The 21,039-nt window shown below is 38.9% G+C and overlaps 1 protein-coding gene across 4 annotated transcripts in view; it reads left to right on the plus strand.

Moving 5' to 3' along the window:
• Nucleotides 1-19,490, plus strand: part of RBL1 (RB transcriptional corepressor like 1) — a gene marked incomplete at its 3' end in the record, with an annotated part of 75,650 nt that extends 56,160 nt beyond the window's left edge. For all 4 annotated transcript variants that reach the window (XM_079945876.1, XM_079945877.1, XM_079945878.1 and 1 more), the window contains 5 exons: nucleotides 2,701-2,772; nucleotides 4,640-4,730; nucleotides 13,651-13,799; nucleotides 15,997-16,161; nucleotides 17,651-19,490. In XM_079945876.1, the coding sequence (XP_079802002.1) occupies nucleotides 2,701-2,772; nucleotides 4,640-4,730; nucleotides 13,651-13,799; nucleotides 15,997-16,161; nucleotides 17,651-17,821 (648 nt within the window). The remainder of the gene's footprint in view (nucleotides 1-2,700; nucleotides 2,773-4,639; nucleotides 4,731-13,650; nucleotides 13,800-15,996; nucleotides 16,162-17,650) is intronic.
• Between the last annotated feature and the right edge of the window lie 1,549 nt (nucleotides 19,491-21,039).

Below are 21,039 nucleotides of genomic sequence, written 5' to 3' on the forward strand. Positions count from 1 at the left end.
TTGATCTCAAATTATGCAATTATATGTTTTAAATGATTCAATGTATAAAGGAAAATTCTTTTTATGAACAAAGGCCAAGTCACTTTAAAAAGGACCTGAAAGATGTCAAAAAGAACTGAATGAAACTTGTAATGGAAACAAATTCCAAGCCAAAAGACTCAATGGATTAGAATGTAGAGCTGAGGAAACGAAAAAACAGCATATCACATAGAGATGGAAAATACAAAAAATCAAGAGACATAGAGTTACGAAACATTTTTTCTTGTTCCCTACCTCTTTTATTCTCTTCTCTTGTGATTTGATGACTAACTTTAGTGTTGTGTTTCAATTCCTTTTTCTTTTTTGTATGTGTATCGTAGATTTTCAATTTGCGGTTACCATGAGGATTTGATATAGCAATCTATATATAAACAAGATTGTTTTAAATTGCTGGCCTCTTAATTTCAAATGCATTTCCAATATCCTGCATTTGTGTTCTCCCCTTCTTGTAATTGCTGGTTTTGATATCATATTAGCATGTGGATGATTTCCTACCTTTACTGTATGTTTGCCTTTACTGGTGAGCTTTTCCATTCGTAAGTTTCTTGTTTCTAGTTGTAGCCTTTTCTTTTCTGCTTAGAGAAGTTCCTTCAGCATTTGTTGCAAAGCTGGTCTGGTGGTGCTGAATTCTCTTAGCTTTTGCTTATCTGTAAACCTTTTGATTTCTCCATCAAATCTGAATAAGAGCCTTGCTGGTTAGAGTATTCTTGGTTGTAGTTTCTTCCATTTCATCACTTTAAATACATCATGCCACTCCCTTCTGGCCTGCAGAGTTTCTGCTGAGAAGTCGGCTGATAACCTTATGCAAGTTCCCTTGTATGATAACCTTATGCAAGTTCCCTTGTATGATAACCTTATGCAAGTTCCCTTGTATCATTTTTCTCTTGTTGCTTTTAGTATTTTTTCTTTAATTTTTGGCAGTTTGATTACTCTGTGTCTCGGTGTGTTCTTCCTTGTGTTTATCCTGCCTAGGACTCTCTGCCCTTCCTGGACTTGGGTGACTGTTTCCTTTCCCATGTTAGGGAGGTTTTCAGCTGTTATCTCTTCAAAGATTTTCTCAGGTCCTTTCTGTCTCTCTCTTCTCCTTCTGGGACCCCTATAATGTGAATGTTGATGCATTTAATGTTTTCCCAGAGGTCTCTTTGACTGTCTTCATTTCTTTTCATTCTTTTTTCTTTATTCTGTTCCACGGCAGTGATTTATACCATTCTGTCTTCCAGGTCACCTATCCAATCTTCCACCTCAGTTATTCTGCTATTGATTCCTTCTAGTGTATTTTTCATTTCAGATATTGTATTGTTCATCTCTGTTTCTTTGTTCTTTAATTCTTCTAGGTCTTTGTTAAACATTTCTTGCATCTTCTCTATCCTTGCCTCTGTTCTTTTTCTGAGATCGTGGATCATCTTCACTATCATTTTTCTGAGTTCTTTTTCCAGAAGGTTGCCTGTCTCCACTTCACTTATAGCTGTTCTTCTGGGGTTTTATCTTGTTCCTTTATCTGGGACATATTCCTCTGCCGTTTCACTTTGTCTGACTTCTTGTGATTGCGGTTTCCATTCTGCAGGCTGCAGGATTGTAGTTCTTCTCGCTTCTGCTGTCTACCGTCTTAAATAATCATTTGTGTTTTTTTGAAAACTACCATAGCTCAGGCTTTGCCATTTCTGTGGAGAACATCATTATGGAGAACAGGTTTAGTGCTAATGGACAGTGAAGGAGAAGAAAAGAGTAATTTAAGTGAACTCTGTGATAATAAATAGACTAGAAGGGATTCCTTTATGGATCACTAATTTATTTTCTTTCTTTTGGCCACCACTGTGACTTTTCTAAGTGTTAAAACCCTATAGTCTGTTCTGAACTATTAAAAGCCTAATCCTGTAATACCCTCTGTCTTATTGTGAATCACAAGACATTTTCTATCCTTTAGTATGTGGTTAATTTTAAATAAGTACTTAAAAACTAATACAACTGGAGACTGCAAGGGATTCAGCAGATCTGAGTTTTCTTATATCATTCTTTTTTATAAAGAAATGCATTTTTGGTAGTTATATCATAGCAATCTTAGTGCTTTTGATTAATGAAACTATTAGCTGAGTCTCCACAGGCCACAAAGCCTGAACTTCTTTTTTTTTTTTTTTTTTTTTTTACTTTTCATTTATTTGTGCTGCAGTGGGTCTTCGTTGCTGCATGTGGGCTTTCTGTAGTTGCGGTGAGTGGGGGCTACTATTCGTTGCGGTGCTCGGGCTTCTCACTGCAGTGGCTTCTCTTGTTGCGGAGCATGGGCTCTAGGCACATGGGCTTCAGTAGTTGTGGCACATGGGCTCAGTAGTTGTGGCTCACGGGCTTTAGAGTGCAGGCTCAGTAGTTGTGGTGCATGGGCTTAGTTGCTCCGCGGCATGTGGGATCTTCCCGGACCAGGGCTCGAACCCATGTCCCCTGCATTGGCGGGTGGATTCTTAACCACTGCGCCACCAGGGATGTCCCCAAACCTGAACTTTTAAGGTAGTAAAAGTCATGAATGGTAGTGGATTTTAGTTATTGAGTGGCCTGGGGTTAATGGCTTTCTGCAAGACTCCTCTCAATGCTAACCTGTAATTGAAGTTTTTGTTCAGAGCCATTTTTCTTTTAAAAGCAGTTGATAAATGCAGTTCTTATTTTCCTTAGGTAACAAAAGAAGAAAGAACTTTTCAAGAAATAATGAAAAGTTATAGGAATCAGCCTCAAGCTAATAGTCATGTGAGTTACATTATTTTTCCTCCTGTCCCAAAATAGATTTGTACTATTTCTCTGCTGACAAGTCATGTAAAAGGTAAACTTCTTTTCTAGTTTTACTATAGATTTTTTGGTTTAATGGACACCATTAAACTCGAGACAGTTTTAATTAAAAAACAGTTTCAGTGGAAGCCAAAAATCTTGCTGTTTCTGACTAATCTATATTATTTATTTATTTATTATTTATTTATGGCTGCATTAGGTCATCATTGCTACACATGGGCTTTGTCTAGTTGCGGCAAGTGGCGGCTACTCTTTGTTGCGGTGTGCAGGCTTCTCGTTGCAGTGGCTTCTCTTGTTGCGGAGCACAGGCTCTAGGCACACGGGCTTCAGTAGTTGTGGCACACAGGCTCAATAGTTGGCTCACAGGCTCTAGCGCGCAGGCTTAGTAGTTGTGGCGCACGGGCTTAGGTGCTCCACCGCATGTGGGATCTTCCCGGACCAAGGATTGAACCCGTTTCCCCTGCATTGGCAGGCGGATTCTTAACCACTGCACCGCCAAGGAAGTCCCTATATATTATATATGCATATACTTCTCACACGTTCTCTTATTCCATTTGTTCATTTATTTGAGTAGGGACATTTTTCACTAATGAAAAATATTTATAATAATAATATTCTTTAATCATATAAGACTTGATTCTCTGATGATGTTTAAATCCAGTGAAATTTGAGGATATATTAAATTAAGTCTAGCTTCTTTTTCCATCTGATAAGAATCTTAATGTTTGCATCTTTGAATAGATATCAGGCATTTCTGATATAATAGCCCTGGTGAGAATTCTGTACAGTCTTTCAGTCATGGAAATATAAAATGTTGGCGTGACCTGGCACATAGTAAGCATTTAATAACTGTTAGCTCTATATTATTGTTATTATTGTAGCTGAAGATCACAGGATTAGGTTACCTTAAGGCCTTGGTCATTCAAGAACCTGATTGCTCTGCTCTAAAGGAGCATAATGGCCTCTTCTCTGGCCCAGTGATCTGCCACCTTAGACAAAAAGAGAGATGTGGTAGCTCAGATATCCCTGGCCCCAGTACCAGTAGCCATACCCCCTTCTATCAGAGCCCCACAGATAGTTTCACTTCTTTACTTAAGCCCCAGATACACTGCTAGCAATATAGAGATATTAGAAGAGCCAAGTATAGGCATTTCTTACACCCTGTGACAGGGTGGAAGAGGCCTGGTTTCCAGGCCTCTTCAGAAAAATCCCTTAGGAACAGAGCTTAGAGAGGTTCAGAGTATCCCTTAAGATCATTAAGTTAATGTGGGTCAAAAATGGTTTAAGCCACAGCTTCCTAAATATTCTCTCAATACCGATATCCATAGGATGAGGGGGAATGGATCATTCCTTTCAGCTACCTTGGAGGTTAAAAACAGTTTAGGGGCAGGGAGGGGAACAGATTTTCATGTGGCCATGTGAAAGGAGATGGGTGTGGGATGGAAGCAGGAAAACAAGCCCCAGTGAGATCAAATGAGTCTCATGTAAGAAATTAAAAAGAAGAAGGAATAGGTTCATATCTTTTAAGTTGCTTTTATTTGGCAAAATCTTCTCATCAGTGTTTAGTTACTCCTTACTTAATTCTTCTATTTTGTAACCTTCTGCAGTGGTTATATTTCAGGTGGTAAGCTCTGCTTCAGTATCCCCTCTTCTAAGATGTTTGCCGTAATCTGCATTTACCAAGGGCTACTAACATCTTGCCCTTGATTATCACCCGTACAGACAAATACTTTTTAATTGGCTTGATATCTTGTTCTTATTTTGGTTTTGCTTAACCTGTGCCTCTTTGTGACTCAGCAGTCCTTTTTGTCCCCTCTGATCTATATAGGTTTACAGAAGTGTACTGTTGAAAAGTATTCCAAGAGAAGTTGTGACATACAATAAAAACCTAAATGGTGATTTTGAAATGACAGATTGTGGTAAGTTGCCCAATTTAAGATTCTATATGTAGTACACTGTTGGTTACATTGTATATAATACAGTGGATGTCCTGGAGTTAATTGTGTAGGTGGGGTGGATAATGCATATGTGTTGGAAAGAAGCAAATGACTTTGAGATAAATATGGGTCAGGTACCTCCCTCCACAGAAGTTGTGTATTGAAACCATTAATTTATCGCATGTTAACTGTGTTTTAGAAGTTTTCTAGTATACTTATACACATTAATAAAAACTCATAAAAGACAATAAAATTCAAAACTAAATCTGAATGACAGGGAAAGTAAGATAGCTGTCAGTGATTTGCCTGTGGAGAACATTAAGGAAATGTCCTGTTCATTAATAAGTGTATAGGTATTCTGCCACCATCAGCAAAAGCAAGGTCGCCACCTTGTTACTACCATCATGCTAAGACTTCAGGCACTAATAATTTTTTTGAAAGAAAGAAGAATCAAATGTTCAGTATTCATATGTTGATAAGTTGTAAAAATGCCTTTTCAGCCCATCTCTTTTCCTTGTCTCATCTGTCTCCTTTTCCTTGTCTCACTTTCTATCACTTAATGTATATATATGTGTACATGTGTATATAAGTACTGTAATTTATTTAATTTCACAGTGTGGGACTTTTAGCTTGTTTCCAATTATACACAGCTTTGCAAGGAACATCATTGTAGGTTGATCTTTGGTCCACATCCTTAGGGTAAATTCTTAGAGAAAATTGACTGGGTCAAAGACATTTTTTTTTAATTACCCAAATATCCATGATAATTATGGTGTCTACTGGGATCTGAACTTTTAAGATCTTAACAAAAAATTCTTGAATAATAATGTCCTAGAATCTGATCCCATCTAAGGTTACACAGGCCAAACTCAGTTCTTTTTACATAGATAAATTATCCCTGAGCCTTTTCAAGGCAATGAGAAGAAGTACATTAGGAAGTAAACCTGACAAAATACAAAAAAAAAACCTACCTATTTTTGTTATACATGTTGCTCACCTGTCCTGGGTGGTTTTTCTGTCCTTGCAAAACCAGGCATCAGGTTAGCTGGGAAACTGTGTGTTCTATGAGAAACAAAGTAACTGCTAGCGAGTGTTTGGGATACAAGGAGCAGTGAAGTTCAAGACAGAATTTGTTAAGTTTGATGATAAAGCTTGAGGTAACTGAAGGTTAGCTACTCTCTCTACAACATAAAGGTTTCAGGTCCAGTTCTGTTTTATATACATTTATTAACTAGATATTTATTAGCAGGCAAACAAAAAACCATTCTTAAGATCCTGTCCAGTGGTGATGGCACAGAGCAGGGAGAGTATCCAGTGATAATAGACTGAGGAATTCCGGCACCAAAAAAGGGACAAAGTTATTGAGGAGGATACAGTCTCGCAAGTCTGTGTTCAGATAAGACAAGTTCCAGTGCCTGGAGCTGTGGCTAGATGCTATGACCTAGACTTGGACACACCAAAGAACACCACCTTGGGAAGAAGAGTTCTGGTTCTATAAACAAATTCATAATTAGGAATAAAATAATTACTATTTAAAAAAACACACAGTTTATGCATCCTATGCCACCTGACCAACCACCTCCTCACATAAAAGGTTCACTCAAAGTAGATGCCAAGATTCCAGAGCAGGATTCTGTTAAACTTAAAGCCAAGATCAAGCAAACAACATGCGTCAGAGTTCAGGCCTGGGCATCATTCGTAATAGTAAAGCCCCACAGACCTCACTGGATCTCTCATGACTATCATGCTGTTGCGGGTAGTGTCTCAAATATGTTAATCAATCTTTTTTATTTTTAATACATATGTATATTCTTTTTCATATTTTTTTCCATTATGGTTTATCATAGGATATTGAATATATTTCCCTGTGCTACACAGTAGGACTTTGTTATTTATCCATCCTACATACAGTAGTTTGCATCTGACTTTGTTATTTATCCATCCTACATATAATAGTTTGGCATCTGCTAATTCTACTCCCGATCCTTCCCTCCCCCACCCCCACTTGGCAACCACAAATCTGTTCTATACATCTGTGAGTCTGTTTCTGTTTTGTAGATATGTTCATTTCTGTCATATTTTAGATTCCACATATAAGTGATATCATATGGTATTTGTCTTTCTCTTTCTGACTTACTTTGCTAGTATGATAATCTGTAGGTCCATCCATGTTGCTGCAAATGGCATTATTTCATTCTTTTTTGTGGCTGAGTAATAATCCATTGTGTCTATATACCACATCTTCTTTATCCATTCATCTGTCGATGGATATTTAGGTTGTTTCCATGTCTTGGCTATTGTAAATGAACATATGAGTGCATGTATCTTTTCAAATTATAGTTTTGTCTGGATATGTGCCCAGGGGTGGGATTGCTGGATCATATGGCAACTCTATTTTTAGTTTTTTGTGGAACTGCCATACTGTTTTCCATAGTGGCTGCAGCAGTTTACAGTCCCACAAGCAGTGTAGGAGGGTTCCCTTTTCTTCATACCCCCTCCAGCATTTTTATTTGTAGACTTTTTTTTTTTTTTTTGGCTGCGCTGCGTGGCTTGCAGGGTCTTAGTTCCCCAACCAGGGATCGAACCCGTGCCCCCTGCAGTGGAAGCGCAGAGTCCTAACCACTGGACTGCCAGGGAATTCCCCATACATTGTCTTTTTGTTTATGTTTCCCTTGCTGTGCAAAAGCTTATAAGTTTAATTAAGTCCCCTTTGTTTATTTTTGCTTTTATTTCTGTTGCCTTGGGAGACTGACCTTAAAAAACATTGGTATGATTTATGTCAGAGAATGTTTTGCTTATGTTCTCCTCTAGGAGCTTTATGGTGTCATGTCCTAAATTTAAGTGTTTAAGCCATTTTGAGGGGTTTTTCTGTGTATGCTGTGAGGGTGTGTTCTAACTTCATTGGTTTGCATGCGGCTGTCCAGCTTTCCCAATACCACTGGCTGAAGAGACTGTCTTTTCCCCATTGTATATTCTTACCTCCTTTGTTGAAGATTAGTTGATCATAGGTGTGTGGGTTTACTTCTGGGCTCTCTGTTCTGTTCCATTGATCCATATGTCTGTTTTTGTGCCAGTACCATGCTGTTTTGATTACTGTAGCTTTGTAGTATTGTCTGAAGTCTGGGAGGGTTATGCCTCCTGCTTTGTTCTTTTTCCTCAGGATTGCTGTGACAATTCTGGGTCTTTTATGGTTCCATATAAATTTTAGGATTATTTGTTCTAGTTCTGTGGAAAATTCATGGGTTATTTGATAGGGATCATATTACATCTATAGATGTAATATTTGCTTTGGGTACCATGTCATTTTAACCATATTAAATCTTCCAATCCAAGAGCATGAAAAAAAAAAAAAAAACAAGAGCATGGGATATCTTTTCATTTCTTTGAATCATCTTCAGTTTCCTTTATGAATGTTTTGTAGTTCTCAGCATGTAAGTCTTTCACCTCCTTGGTGAGGTTTATTCCTAAGTTTTTTTTTAATGCAATTTTATTTTTTTTAATTAATTTTTATTGGAGTATAGTTGCTTAACAGTGTTTTGTTAGTTTCTACTGTACAGCAAAGTGAATCAGCTATGTGTATACATATATCTCCTCTTTTTTGGATTTCCTTCCCATTTAGGTCACAGTAGAGCATTGAGTAGAGTTCCCTGAGCTATACAGTAGATTCTCATTAGTTATCTATTTTATACATAGTATCAGTAGTTTATATATGTCAATCCCAATCTCCCAATTCATCCTACCCACCCCCCTTTCCCCTTTGGTATCCATACACTTGTTATGTACATCTGTGTCTCTTGCTGCTTTGCAAATAAGATTATCTATACCATTTTTCTAGATCCCACATACATACATTAATATACGATATTTGTTTTTCTCTTTCTGACTTACTTCACTCTGTATGACAGTCTCTAGGTCCATCCACGTCTCTACATAAGACCCACTTTCATTCCTTTTTATGGCTGAGTAATATACTATTGGATATATGTACCACATCTTCTTTATCCATTCCTCTGTTGATGGACATTTAGGTTACTTCCATGTCCTGGCTATTGTAAATAGTGCTGCAGTGAACATTGGGGTGCATGTGTCTTTTTGAATTATGGTTTTCTCTGGGTATATGCCCAGTAGTGGGGTTGTTGGGTCATATGGTAGTTCTATTTTTAGTTTTTTAAGGAACCTCCATACTGTTCTCCATAGTGGCTGTACCAATTTACATTCCCACCAACAGTGCAAGAGAGTTCCCTTTTCTCCACACCCTCTCCAGCATTTATTGTTTGTAGATTTTTTTAAGTGAATTGTGGGGTTTTTTTTGTTTTTTGTTTCTTTTATTTTATTTTTGGCTGCATTGGGTCTTTGTTGCTGTGCATGGGCTTTCCCTAGTTGAGGTGAGCGGAGGCTACTCTTCGTTGCGGTGCGTGGGCTTCTCATTGCGGTGGCTTCTGTTGTTGCATAGCATGGCCTCTAGGTGCATGGACTCAGTAGTTGTGGCTCACAGGCTCCAGAGCGCAGGCTCAGTAGGTGTGGCACACGGGCTTAGTTGCTCCGCGGCATGTGGGATTTTCCTGGACTAGGGCTCGAACCCTTGTTCCCTGCATTGGCAGGCAGATTCTTAACCACTGTGCCACCAGGGAAACCCTGTTTGTAGATATTTTGATGATGGCCATTCTGACCCATGTAAGTTTGTAGTTTTGATTTGCATTTCTCTAATAATTAGTGATGTTGAGCATTGGTCATTGATGGAGATATGCCTAACAGAAGCCCTATAGTAGCCACCTGTGGAGAATGAGCTACCTGATTAAAACACTAGCTGGATACTCATGGACTGTGCATTCATTATCGTATTAGCAGAGCACCCCAGACTGGCATTCTTTTTTTTTTTTTTAATATTTATTTATTTACTTGGCCACGCTGGGTCTTAGTTTCGGCACGCAGGATCTTCATTGCAGCATGTGGAATCTTTTTTAGTTGTGGCATGGGGCATCTAGTTCCCTGACCAGGGATCAAACCCAGGCCCCCTGCATCAGGAGCACGGAGTCTTAACCCCTGGACCACCAGGGAAGTCCCCAGACTGGCATTCTTGATTAGAACATTTGAGAGACCCAGATTATAGCTTAATTAAGTAACACAAACATAATGCCCAAGTGTATGATAGTAAATTGAAAACTTTACAGTACTTCCTCAGAGGCTTGTTTTCAGAATTAAAAAAAAAATGATGCATGTGTGTGGTGTTTAATACAAGGCCTGCTCATAGTAAGGCCTCAGTAAGTAGTAGTTATTATTTATTATTTTGTTTATAAGCAATATAAAATTTATTGTATTTTATTCATGAGTATATGGCTCTTTAAATGTCTTTTTTTTTAAGCTAATTTTTCTAAGGCTATATTCCTTACATAAAATCCTTTAAATGTTGAAAACTAGGTCACACACACAAAAACAGTTAAAGCAAATCCTCTCAAGGGACAAAAATTCTGTTTCCATGTGAGATATATAACACTGATACCTGCAAATTGATAATTAAGTGACTTTATTCACATTAAAACTATTTTATAGTCACCAGATAGACAACCAAGATACGGATGGAGCACATTTTCTTTCTAGACTGTTTAATCTAAACAAGATTTACTTGGTTTTAGATTATAATGATGCCCTTTAGAGCTCATGAGAAACTGCCAAAATGGTCTAAAACCACTGTAGTAGTTTTGAATTGGTGTGTGGTCAGTGGCTCTTGCATAACTGGAGCTAAATGGCACTGCCCTCTCAATCCAAAAGCCAGTCTGAAATATTACTGCACACTGTTAACGGTGAGGAGCAAAAACGGTAAGGAAGGACGTGGTAGGAGAAATATAAAATAAATACTAAATGCTTACTCCAGGGGAGTGCTGCTGTGCTGATCAAGCCCATCATATCTCAACCTGACCCTTGAATTTATAAATAAATTGTGATCTTCTTTCTTACTTTCATCTTAAAATAATTTTTCTTCTTTACTTTCTCCATTTTTAAGTGGTAAGAATCACTATTTATGCCTCTTCTCAGACTGAAGCCTAATGACAGTATACAAAGAAACCAGCATCAGTCACTTGAGCAGCTCCTCTGGGGGTGATGGATGGGGGTTTCATTAATTTGTGCATCCCAAACAATTTGGGCGTGCCCATCCTCTGAAACCAGTTCCCCTGAGAAATGGGTATCTACGGTGCCCTCAATGTCTTTTCCCCTGAATGCATTTATATTGTCCTGGGATATAAAATTAAGCATGTATTATGGTTGCAGTTGTTGGCCACCTGCAGCCCTGGGGTAATTTGCCTTCTCCCTTCCCACTTTCACTTCAGATCCTTGGAAAATTCTGAAGCCAGAGATCCAGGCTAAAAATTTCAGCATGTCTCTCTGGAGCTCTGCAGATAATATCTCCTTTTTTCTAAGGGCTAGTCTCATTCACTGGTACTTTATATAAAACCACATTTTAATTGCTTGACAGTGTTGTATGATAATCCAAAAAAGACATTCCTCTTATTCATGGGAACAGTAGGGAAAATTATGAAACCATAATAGTTCATTGGTTCGTTTCATGAAGTATATCAAATGTATACCATGTGCCTCAAATTATGTTAGGCAGAGGTCCCTCCTGCCCTCTGAGGGGAAACAGATTTGAAACAATTATAGCACCAGGCAGGGAGATCTCATTCTCTTTCCCAGTCTTTCATAAGTTCCATCTCCTAATGTATATGTGATAAGATGGTCACCGGCCTACTGAGGCTTTGATTTCTGAGTGCTAAAGTCCTTAAAGAGGTGGGAAGGTAGAGATCTTTTTCCTGCTTAAAGGACAACTGACATCTTGTTTTCTGTTTTGAAATGAAAAAATACTAAACAGCTAAATGAAAAATAGTTAAATAAAATCATGTTTAGTTAGAATCCAAGGTCCCAGAGAGTTTTAAATGTTTGGTTCCTTCAAATTAAGTATAGCTCCTTACCTTATGTAACTATTAACAACTGGAAATGGAATAACACAGAAACATGAAGAAGTAACTGCCTCCAGAAATTTCTAATCCAAGGAGGACATATAATAATTTTAATTCATCTGTATAACAAGAATAACCTACAACAGCTGTTATTAAGCCATTGTTTACTGCCTTGGGACAGTGTCCCCCAGGATGGTAGTAACTGTTGTGGGGAAGAGCGACTGTACGTAGAAAATTTGAGAAGTATGGAATTAAAGTGAACATGTGTTTTTTTCTAATTGCAAAAGTTCTCAGAACCTTTAATATACTAACATGTATTCTGAATTCCTAAGAGGAGGATATACTACTATGCAACATTTTTTCAACTTATTTGATCACATAGCTTTTTTCTGCCCTATTAAGATGCTGCAAAAATAGCAAGAGTAAAAAAGACATCCAAATGGAGATCCCTATGGAGGTTCCCTGTGGCTGCCTGGCCCTTAGACCATGTTTGAGTTTTTCTGGTTTTCCAAAGGTGGAAGCATGTTTCTACCCATGTTTTCAGAATTGAAAATGAGAAAGTTTTTTCACATGTTGAATTCTTTTTAATTGCTGGTAGTTTTCTTAGCTCCTGTGCATAGATGATTCTTGTAGGTACAAGGAGAAGATGGTTTGTAATACTCTTTCCCAAAAAAGAAGAGGATAAAGTTCTGCCTGGTGTCACAAGCTACTCCAGAATTACAGTAATAAACAGGAAAGCACCAGAATTACAGTAATAAACAGGAAAGCACCAGAATTACAGTAATAAACAGGAAAGCACCAGAATTACAGTAATAAACAGGAAAGCACCTTGGGGCAAGCTATCATTTTACAACTGAGGACGCCAGTTATAGACAGCACTAAGGTTCCTGTTGTGCGTGGGAAAATAAGACTTTTTGAACACCTGTCACCTGCCATGTATTTGCAGAAAAATAAACATAAGCAATTCACCTTGCTTCTTCCTTAAACTATGAGGATACACTTTACCTTTTAGAGTCTTTCCACCTTTTTCAAAGAGTCAGTATGAATATCTGCAGGCTTTTGTTATCTGAAACTGAGGGTTTGCCACTGCTACCCATACTCGGAAGCTCAGTTTAGGTAAACTTCAACCCAGGGCTGGTGCCCCTCTAAGAGCCACCGGTGACAGTGAGCTCAAAAGGTAGGGTTGTGAAAACATTCTTGCTGAAGTGATATCTAGAGAATAGAGTACCAGCTTAAGTTTACGTGTTTGCATTTCTATGATTCCAATCTAATTTATCCATAATATAGATGGATTTCTGAACCTTTTCTAAAAATATTAATTGTCTTACATAAAGATGTGGGTTTATTTGGTTTTTTTTCCTTTTATATTGTAGAGAGAGTTGTGATTCAAATCGCCAACTTATAGATTAAGGTACACCTATCACAACACTGAATTCTTTTTTTTTTTTTTTTTACATCTTTGTTGGACTATAATTGCTTTACAATGTTGTGTTAGTTTCTACTGTATAACAAAGTGAATCAGCTGTATGTATACACATATCCCCTCCCTCATGAGCCTCCCTCCACCCTCCCCACCCCACCTTTCTAGGTCATCACAAAGCACCGAGCTGATCTCCCTGTGCTATATGCAGCTATCTAATTTACACTTAGTAGTGTATATATGTCAATGCTACCCTCACTTCGTCCCAGCCTCCCCTTCCCCCACTGTGTCCTCAAGTCTGTTCTCTACATCTGCATCTTTATTCCTGCCCTGCCACGAGGTTCATCAGTACCATTTTTCTAGATTCCATATATATACGTTAATATACAGTATTTATTTTTCTCTTTCTGACTTACTTCATTCTGTATGACAGACTCTAGGTCCATCCACTTCACTACAAATGACTTGGTTTCATTCCTTTTTATGGCTGAGTAATATTACATTGTACAACACTGAATTCTTTTAACAGATTTGGAAGATGCTACAAAAACACCTGACTGTTCCAGTGGACCAGTGAAAGAGGAAAGAGGTGATCTTATCAAATTTTACAATACAATATATGTAGAAAGAGTGAAGTCATTTGCATTGAAATACGACTTGTCAAATCAGGACCATGTGGTATGTTTTATATTTTACTACTTTATTAACATCTGTACTCATAATTGGATTACTATGAGTTTATTTTGCTAGTAAGTGTTTCAAAGCTAAAACCTTACTGATACATTTTATAGGAGAAAACATAGTAGTAATTAGAGTGATTAAGGCTGTGATACAACAGAGACCAGAGGAAATCATGGAAATTTTATCCACACTGTGATTATGTTGTTAGAAATTATGAATGCATATGGGCAAGGACTAGATGGGAACATGGAAAAATGAAAACAGTTCTGGTGGTTTTTTCCTTTGTTTTTGATTCCTATTGTTATATCTCTGAGATAAGTGTTTTTCTCAAGATAAAAAGAAAAGGAAATAAATAGGCTTGAATCAATAATAGAAGCAACACTAAGAAATTTTTATTCAGACTCTAGATTTGACAGTACCAGCAGGCCTTTCAAAGTATTATCAGTGTATAAGCTGAAGTTGGTTCACAGGAGACCAGACTTCAGTTATAAGAAAGAGGAATCTAGTAGAAGCTGCATCCAGGCAGTAGCCATATATGTGTCTATGTATCTCTCTATATTTCTGTCTTTGTCCCTTTCAAGGAATATGGTCTATGATTATCCTCAGAAGCCATGACTACTCAGTCTGTTCCCTCAGTTCCACCACCCGCACCATGTGCTATACTGTGAATATATCTATTATCAGCCAATTAAAAAACAAAACTAGGGCTTCCCTGGTGGCGCAGTGGTTGAGAGTCCGCCTGCCGATGCAGGGGACACGGGTTCGTGCCCTGGTCCGGGAAGATCCCACGTGCCACGGAGCGGCTGGGCCCGTGAGCCATGGCCGCTGAGCCTGCGCGTCCGGAGGCTGTGCTCCGCAACGAGAGAGGCCACAGCAGTGAGAGGCCCGCGTACTGCAAAAAAAAAACAAAAACAAAACTAGTTTTCCTAGCTTCAAGTGAAGATGCTGAATGAAATATTAATTAAGGAGTCATCTCCATTCTTGGAATAGAAACATTGTATAGATTATTAAAAGTGAGTCCCTTCTCACTTTAAATCTTTTGCATTTCAGTATAAAGTCTTAACCATTTCATTAAGAGATTTGTTCCATATTGGGCTCATCCTGCTGGCCCACAGAATGCTCTGCCTCTCTTTTATTTTCTGTGCTACTAATTTGGTTGTGGGTATGTGCGTGTGGAGAGAGATTCTTATTGCAAGTGTTAGGACATAGATTACTCTTTGCTCCACTTTCTGAGCATTGACATAAGGTTCCTATGCTCCTGGCTTACTGCTTCTGGTGTCTTGCTCAGAATTCTTCAGAATTTCCTGAAAGATCCAGGAAAATAAATTTTAGTTTATCTATTAGTAATTGTTGAAAAACAAGGGTTAATGAACCATTTTTTGATTTTCTTCAGCCATAAATAACCTCTTACAGTATAACTGACTCCTAACTAGGAGATAGCAATAAGAATAAAAACATGGGCTTCCCTGGTGGCACAGTGGTTGAGAGTCCGCCCGCCAATGCAGGGGACGTGGGTTCGTGCCCCGGTCCGGGAAGATCCCACATGTCGCAGAGCGGCTGGGCCTGTGAGCCATGGCCGCTGAGCCTGCGCATCCGGAGCCTGTGCTCCGCAATGGGAGAGGCCACAACAGTGAGAGGCCCGCGTACTGCAAAAAAAAATAAAAAATAAAAAAAGAATAAAACCAGGGCTTCCACCAAATGAACTTTCACTTCAGTGCAGTGGTTAAGAATCCGCCTGCCAATGTAGGAAACACAAGTTCGAGCCCTGGTCCAGGAAGATCCCACATGCCGCGGAGCAACTAAGCCCGCGTGCCACAACTACTGAGCCTGCGCTCTAGAGCCCACAAGCCACAACTACTGAAGCCCATGTGCCTAGAGCCCATGCTCCGCAACAAGAGAAGCCACCGCAGTGAGAAGCCCATGCACCACAATGAAGAGTAGCCCCCTCTCACCACAGCTAGAGAAAAGCCCATGTGCAGCAACGAAGACCCAATGCAGCCAAAAATAAATAAATATATATATATATTTTTTTAAAATAAAAACATGGCAAAGAAAAAAAAGTTCCATGTTGACCCTTCACCTGGCTTGGGGCTGGGGTGGGACAGGGTGGATAGTGCAGAATAAAAATGGTGGGATTCAAAAAAAGAAAGAAAACCTTTTATCTTATAAAAACTTTACTTTTGTATTATTTCAGATGGAAGCTCCACCACTCTCTCCTTTTCCACATATTAAGCAACAGCCAGGCTCTCCGCGCCGCATTTCCCAGCAGCACTCCATTTATGTGTCCCCACACAAGAATGGGTCAGGCCTTACACCAAGGAGTGCTCTGCTCTATAAGTTCAATGGCAGCCCTTCTAAGGTAAGTTGCACACAAACTTTACTCCAAAACAATGGTGTACATGTGTTAAATACTGGATTTCAGATTTCCAATTAGTAATCTTTAATCTTACCCCTTTTTTTGCAAAGTTACTGCTAATAAATATGAACTATTACTATGGCAAGTTTCCTGTGATCAAGAGCAGTGTATTCAGTTGAGGTAGTTTAATCCTTTACGATTGATGTGGTATCGGGGGAGTTCAGTCCAAGAGCCCAGTGTGTCCCTGCTCAAGCACGATCTTGAGAAGGACCAGTAAGGCAACACCTGCAAGTGGTCAGACATGGGAAACACTGTGTAAAGGAAGGCCTTAGAAGTGAAAGTTCATTTGGTGGATGGCAACCAGGATAGTGAAAGGTCTGAAAACAGAGGCCTCTTCTTACTTACACAGACAGCTCTATGGTTATCTCCATCTTTATTCCCATACAATGATGAAGATGTGATAGGGACATGATTGCTGTTTTCAGATAATTCAAGGGCTATCAAGTAGATACACTCAGTATGTCTCCAGAAGCCAGAATCACTACTAACTGGAAGAAACTGTAGTGGGACAGATTGTAACTCAGTCCAAATACATGGCAGCTCCTTAACTCATTAGTTTCTCATTTAGTTCCACAGACATCTATTAAGTTCCTGCTATGCTTAGCAAACAAAGTTGACTGAGATATACTGCACAGGCTTGCATTTCTTCTTTATAGAAGTTGATTTTATATGAGGACTTTTAGAAGAAATTCTTGCATAAAATCAGAAATGGGACCAATTGAATTGTAAGGCAGTGATTTCACAGTCATAGGTCAGAATCTGGGGAGCTTGTTGAACACAGATACCTGTCCCATAGACTTCCTGTATCACAGAGCTCTGGCAGGCAGGTCTCCTAGACTGTTGTGATGCACAGCTTTCAGGAGCAACTTCTCTAAGGCTGCCTTACAGACGAGCAACATCAGCATCACCTGGGAGCCTGTTAGAAACGCAGACTCTCAGGCTTACACCAGCCCAACTGAATTTGAATCTGCATAGTAACAATATTCCCCAGACGATTAGTAAGCACATTAAAGTTTGAAAAGCACTGCTTCAGGAGGAGGATCTCAAACTTTAGGGAGTATCAGAATCACCTGGAAGGCTTGATAAACTATAGATTGCTGGGCCCAACCCCCAGAATGTCTGATTCAGTAGGTGTAGGGCGAGGCTTGAGAAATTGCATTCCTGATAAGTTTCCAAATGCTTCTGCTGCTTCTGGTCTCATGTCCACATTTTGAAAACTACTGCTATAAGGTAAATCCAATTTTTAAAATCACCTGAAAAGATTAGTTCTAATCACCCTTATTAGGTTGGCCTAGATTCAAAAAATAATCTCTACCCCAGTGTTCAGCTTTGGATAGAGGATAAAGGGCAGGAAAAAGCAGTTAGCTTAGTTCTTGGCTGCTGTTTCTCCCTTTTCCCCTTTTACTCACACATGTCCTCTATTTTTGCACAGAGTTTGAAAGATATCAACAACATGATAAGGCAAGGTGAGCAGAGAACCAAGAAGCGAGCAATAGCCATCGATGGTGATGCAGAATCACCTGCCAAACGCCTCTGTCAAGAAAATGATGACGTTTTACTTAAACGACTACAGGATGTTGTCAGTGAAAGAGCAAATCATTAGTGCCCTTCCCATTTCTATGATAAAAGCACTTTCAAGTTGTTTTGCAGAAAGTTGGGGCTCTATCTTTCAAAACATTCAGCCCTGTAGGTAGTAAATATCACTGAGTTACAAAAAAAAGTTACACCAAAGTTGGGTTTTTTTTACATTTATCCAAAATGTAGTTGACAGATGTATTTTGAGTTGGATTGTAAAGGAATGTTTTAAGTGCCTTTTAAACATATTAATAGTCATAGAATTGTTAAAATATTTGTTCCTGGGTTATTCAGGTGAAGTAAGGAGAAACCTCATAATTTTTTGGCTCACTTTTTAAAATAATTAAATGTCTTATTCTTCTGGGCTTTGTAATATGAGGGTGAATAATCTGTTTTTGGTAAGTGTCGTTTGAGGGGTTTGTGTTCCTAATTTAGTATTAAGTAGGGGTTGGGTTCCATGGCATCTGGGCCAGAGGATGATGCCCAGCCTGTCTCTGACCCAGTGTGGTAGCTCCACATCCAGGTGCCAAGACCATTGTGGGTTGTCCAGACACTTCTCGTGCCCTTCCTCTCCTTGAGCAGAAGCAGATTTGTACCTGAACCCCTGCACTACCCCCACTCCTTGCTTTGCAGCCCTAAGCCCTCTTAGCCTGGTGTCACAACCTGATAAAAGAGATACTTGCTCCTTTTTAAAACTACTATCATTTTGTTTTCCAAACCATTAACTTAGTTATGTATGATTATATCATGTCATATAATTCTCAAAATAGGAAGCTGCTTCTCAAGCCAGTAGAGTAAAATACAGAAAAGAGTTGTTAGAAACCATATTCCTACTAGTGAGGTAGCACCATGATAATATGTGAGATACTGTTTTTGAGGTTATCATGAGATTGGTCATTCTCAATGTATAATTGATTCCCTAAGAATAGTTGAAACCTTTTTCAAAACCACATTAATGTCACCTCATGCCATATTACTTCCCCCTCTTTGTTCTCAGTATCATCGGTGCATTATGAGTTTCCCATTAGGGTTTGATCACTGGGCCCCTTAAGGGTGTTTTCCGGGGCTTGGGGTGCAACTTTCCAAAGAGTCAGCTGTTCGGTATTCACTTTTTCTAGTGAGTTTCCAGAATCTGGAAGGACATGGATAAGCCATTCTTAATTAATTTTGAGAAAATCTTATCAAATGTATGTTTTTTAAACCACAGACCTTATTTTTTTAAATGCAAAATATTTAACAAGTATTTAACTTAACCGGGGCTTCCCTGGTGGCGCAGTGGTTGAGAGTCCGCCTGCCGATGCAGGGGACACGGGTTCATGCCCCGGTCCAGGAAGATCCCACATGCTGCGGAGCGGCTAGGCCCATGAGCCATGGCCGCTGAGCCTGCGTGTCTGGAGCCTGTGCTCCGCAACGGGAGAGGCCACAACAGTGAGAGGCCCGCGTACCGCAAAAAATATATATATATATATATATTTAACTTAACCTATGTCTAACCGTGGCTAATTTGAATTAGTCTGAGATTTGAGTATGAACTAGTAATTATGATTGTTAGGAATTTTATTTTTAAATTTTAAGACGAAAAGTGATTTTGGTCACATTTTACTTTTCTGAAAATTACATCCTCATTTTTTTGTGTAGTATCTACACATGTTATAAGCCAAATAACATCGTCTGTTTGAATCCTTGTATATATTTTTATGTAGCTATGAATACTGTGTCATTTTCATCATCGTTATTAATGTGCAGAATGTAAATGAGCATTTGTACGTTGTCTTTATAAGAAACTCTGGACATGTTTTTATCAGTTTTCAAGACTGAATATCAATGTACATAAAATGGTTAATAAAATACTGGAGTTTTTTGAGATTATTGAAAAAACTACACTTGAGCTCTTCTGTGTGATGAGATGCAATTGTGCAACCATCTAGAATCTGTATCTCTTTAACTATCTGCTTTATATCTTTTAAATATCTTAGTGTAACTTAAAAGTTAATGTTCCTGGTGCTTTCTAGGAGCTAGGAAGAGAATGGGGAGTGAATGACTGCTTGATGAGTATAGGGTTTTCTTTTGAGGTGATGAAAATAATTTTGGAACTTGATATAGGTGGTGATTGTATAACATTGTAAATTTATTAAATGACACTAAATTTTACACTTTAAAATAGTTAATTTTATGTTAGGTAAATTTCACCTAAATTGAAAAAGTGCCATAGACACATATAAAAAAACAGAATTAGGGCTTCCCTGGTGGCTCAGTGGTTGAGAGTCCACCTGCTGATGCAGGGGACGCGGGTTCGTGCCCCGGTCCAGGAAGATCCCACATGCCGCGGAGCGGCTGGGCCTGTGAGCCATGGCCGCTGAGCCTGCGCATCCGGAGCCTGTGCTCTGCAACGGGAGAGGCCACAACAGTGAGAGGCCTGCATATCAAAAAAAAAAAAAAAAAAACAATTATTTCAAAGCCTTGGAATGGACCAAATTATGATTCTGAATCAAGGAAAAGGCTTCTCTCTTAGGAGTGCTTTCAGGTGTATTTCTTCATTTGAGGATCACAGCTTAAAAGTTTTTTGGTTTTTTTTAACATCTTTATTGGAGTATAATTGCTTTACAATGGTGTGTTAGTTTCTGCTGTATAACAAAGTGAATCAGCTATACGTATACATATATCCCCATATCTCCTCCCTCTTGCGTCTCCCTCCCAACAAAAGTTCTTTTCTAATTAAGATTTTTATGTAGTTAGATTATGTTAAATCAAAAAAAAATTTTTTTAAAGAAGGTAATATCCTGCTTGTTTTTATTTTGTTGCTTACAGTACTTTCACTAAGTCAACAGATATTATTGGCTGTTTACTGTATGCCTGGCCCTTTGCTAGGTGCTAGGTATATAAAGGTGAACCAGGCATAGTTCCTGTCCTCAAGATATAATATTTGTAGCCTATTAATATACTGGGGTAAATATAGTAATACAAGTCTACACAAAGACGGATGGTGTTAGCACAGAGAAGGGAATGATTCACTCTGCCTGAATGAGTTTGTCAGGGAAATCTAAAATCACTCTAGGGAATTCCCTGGTGGTCCAGTGGTTCCGACTCCACACTTCCACCGCAGGGGGCACAGGTTCGATCCCTGGTCGGGGAACTAAGATCCCGTGTGCTGTGCGGCACAGCCTTAATTAATTAATTAACTAATTGATTAACTCTAAAGTGGGGGCTAAGTGGTAATTTAGTCGTTAGGGATGAATAACTCTTTGC

This window comes from Stenella coeruleoalba (genome assembly GCF_951394435.1).
Source record: "Stenella coeruleoalba genome assembly, chromosome: 15".
Lineage (NCBI taxonomy): Eukaryota > Metazoa > Chordata > Mammalia > Artiodactyla > Delphinidae > Stenella > Stenella coeruleoalba.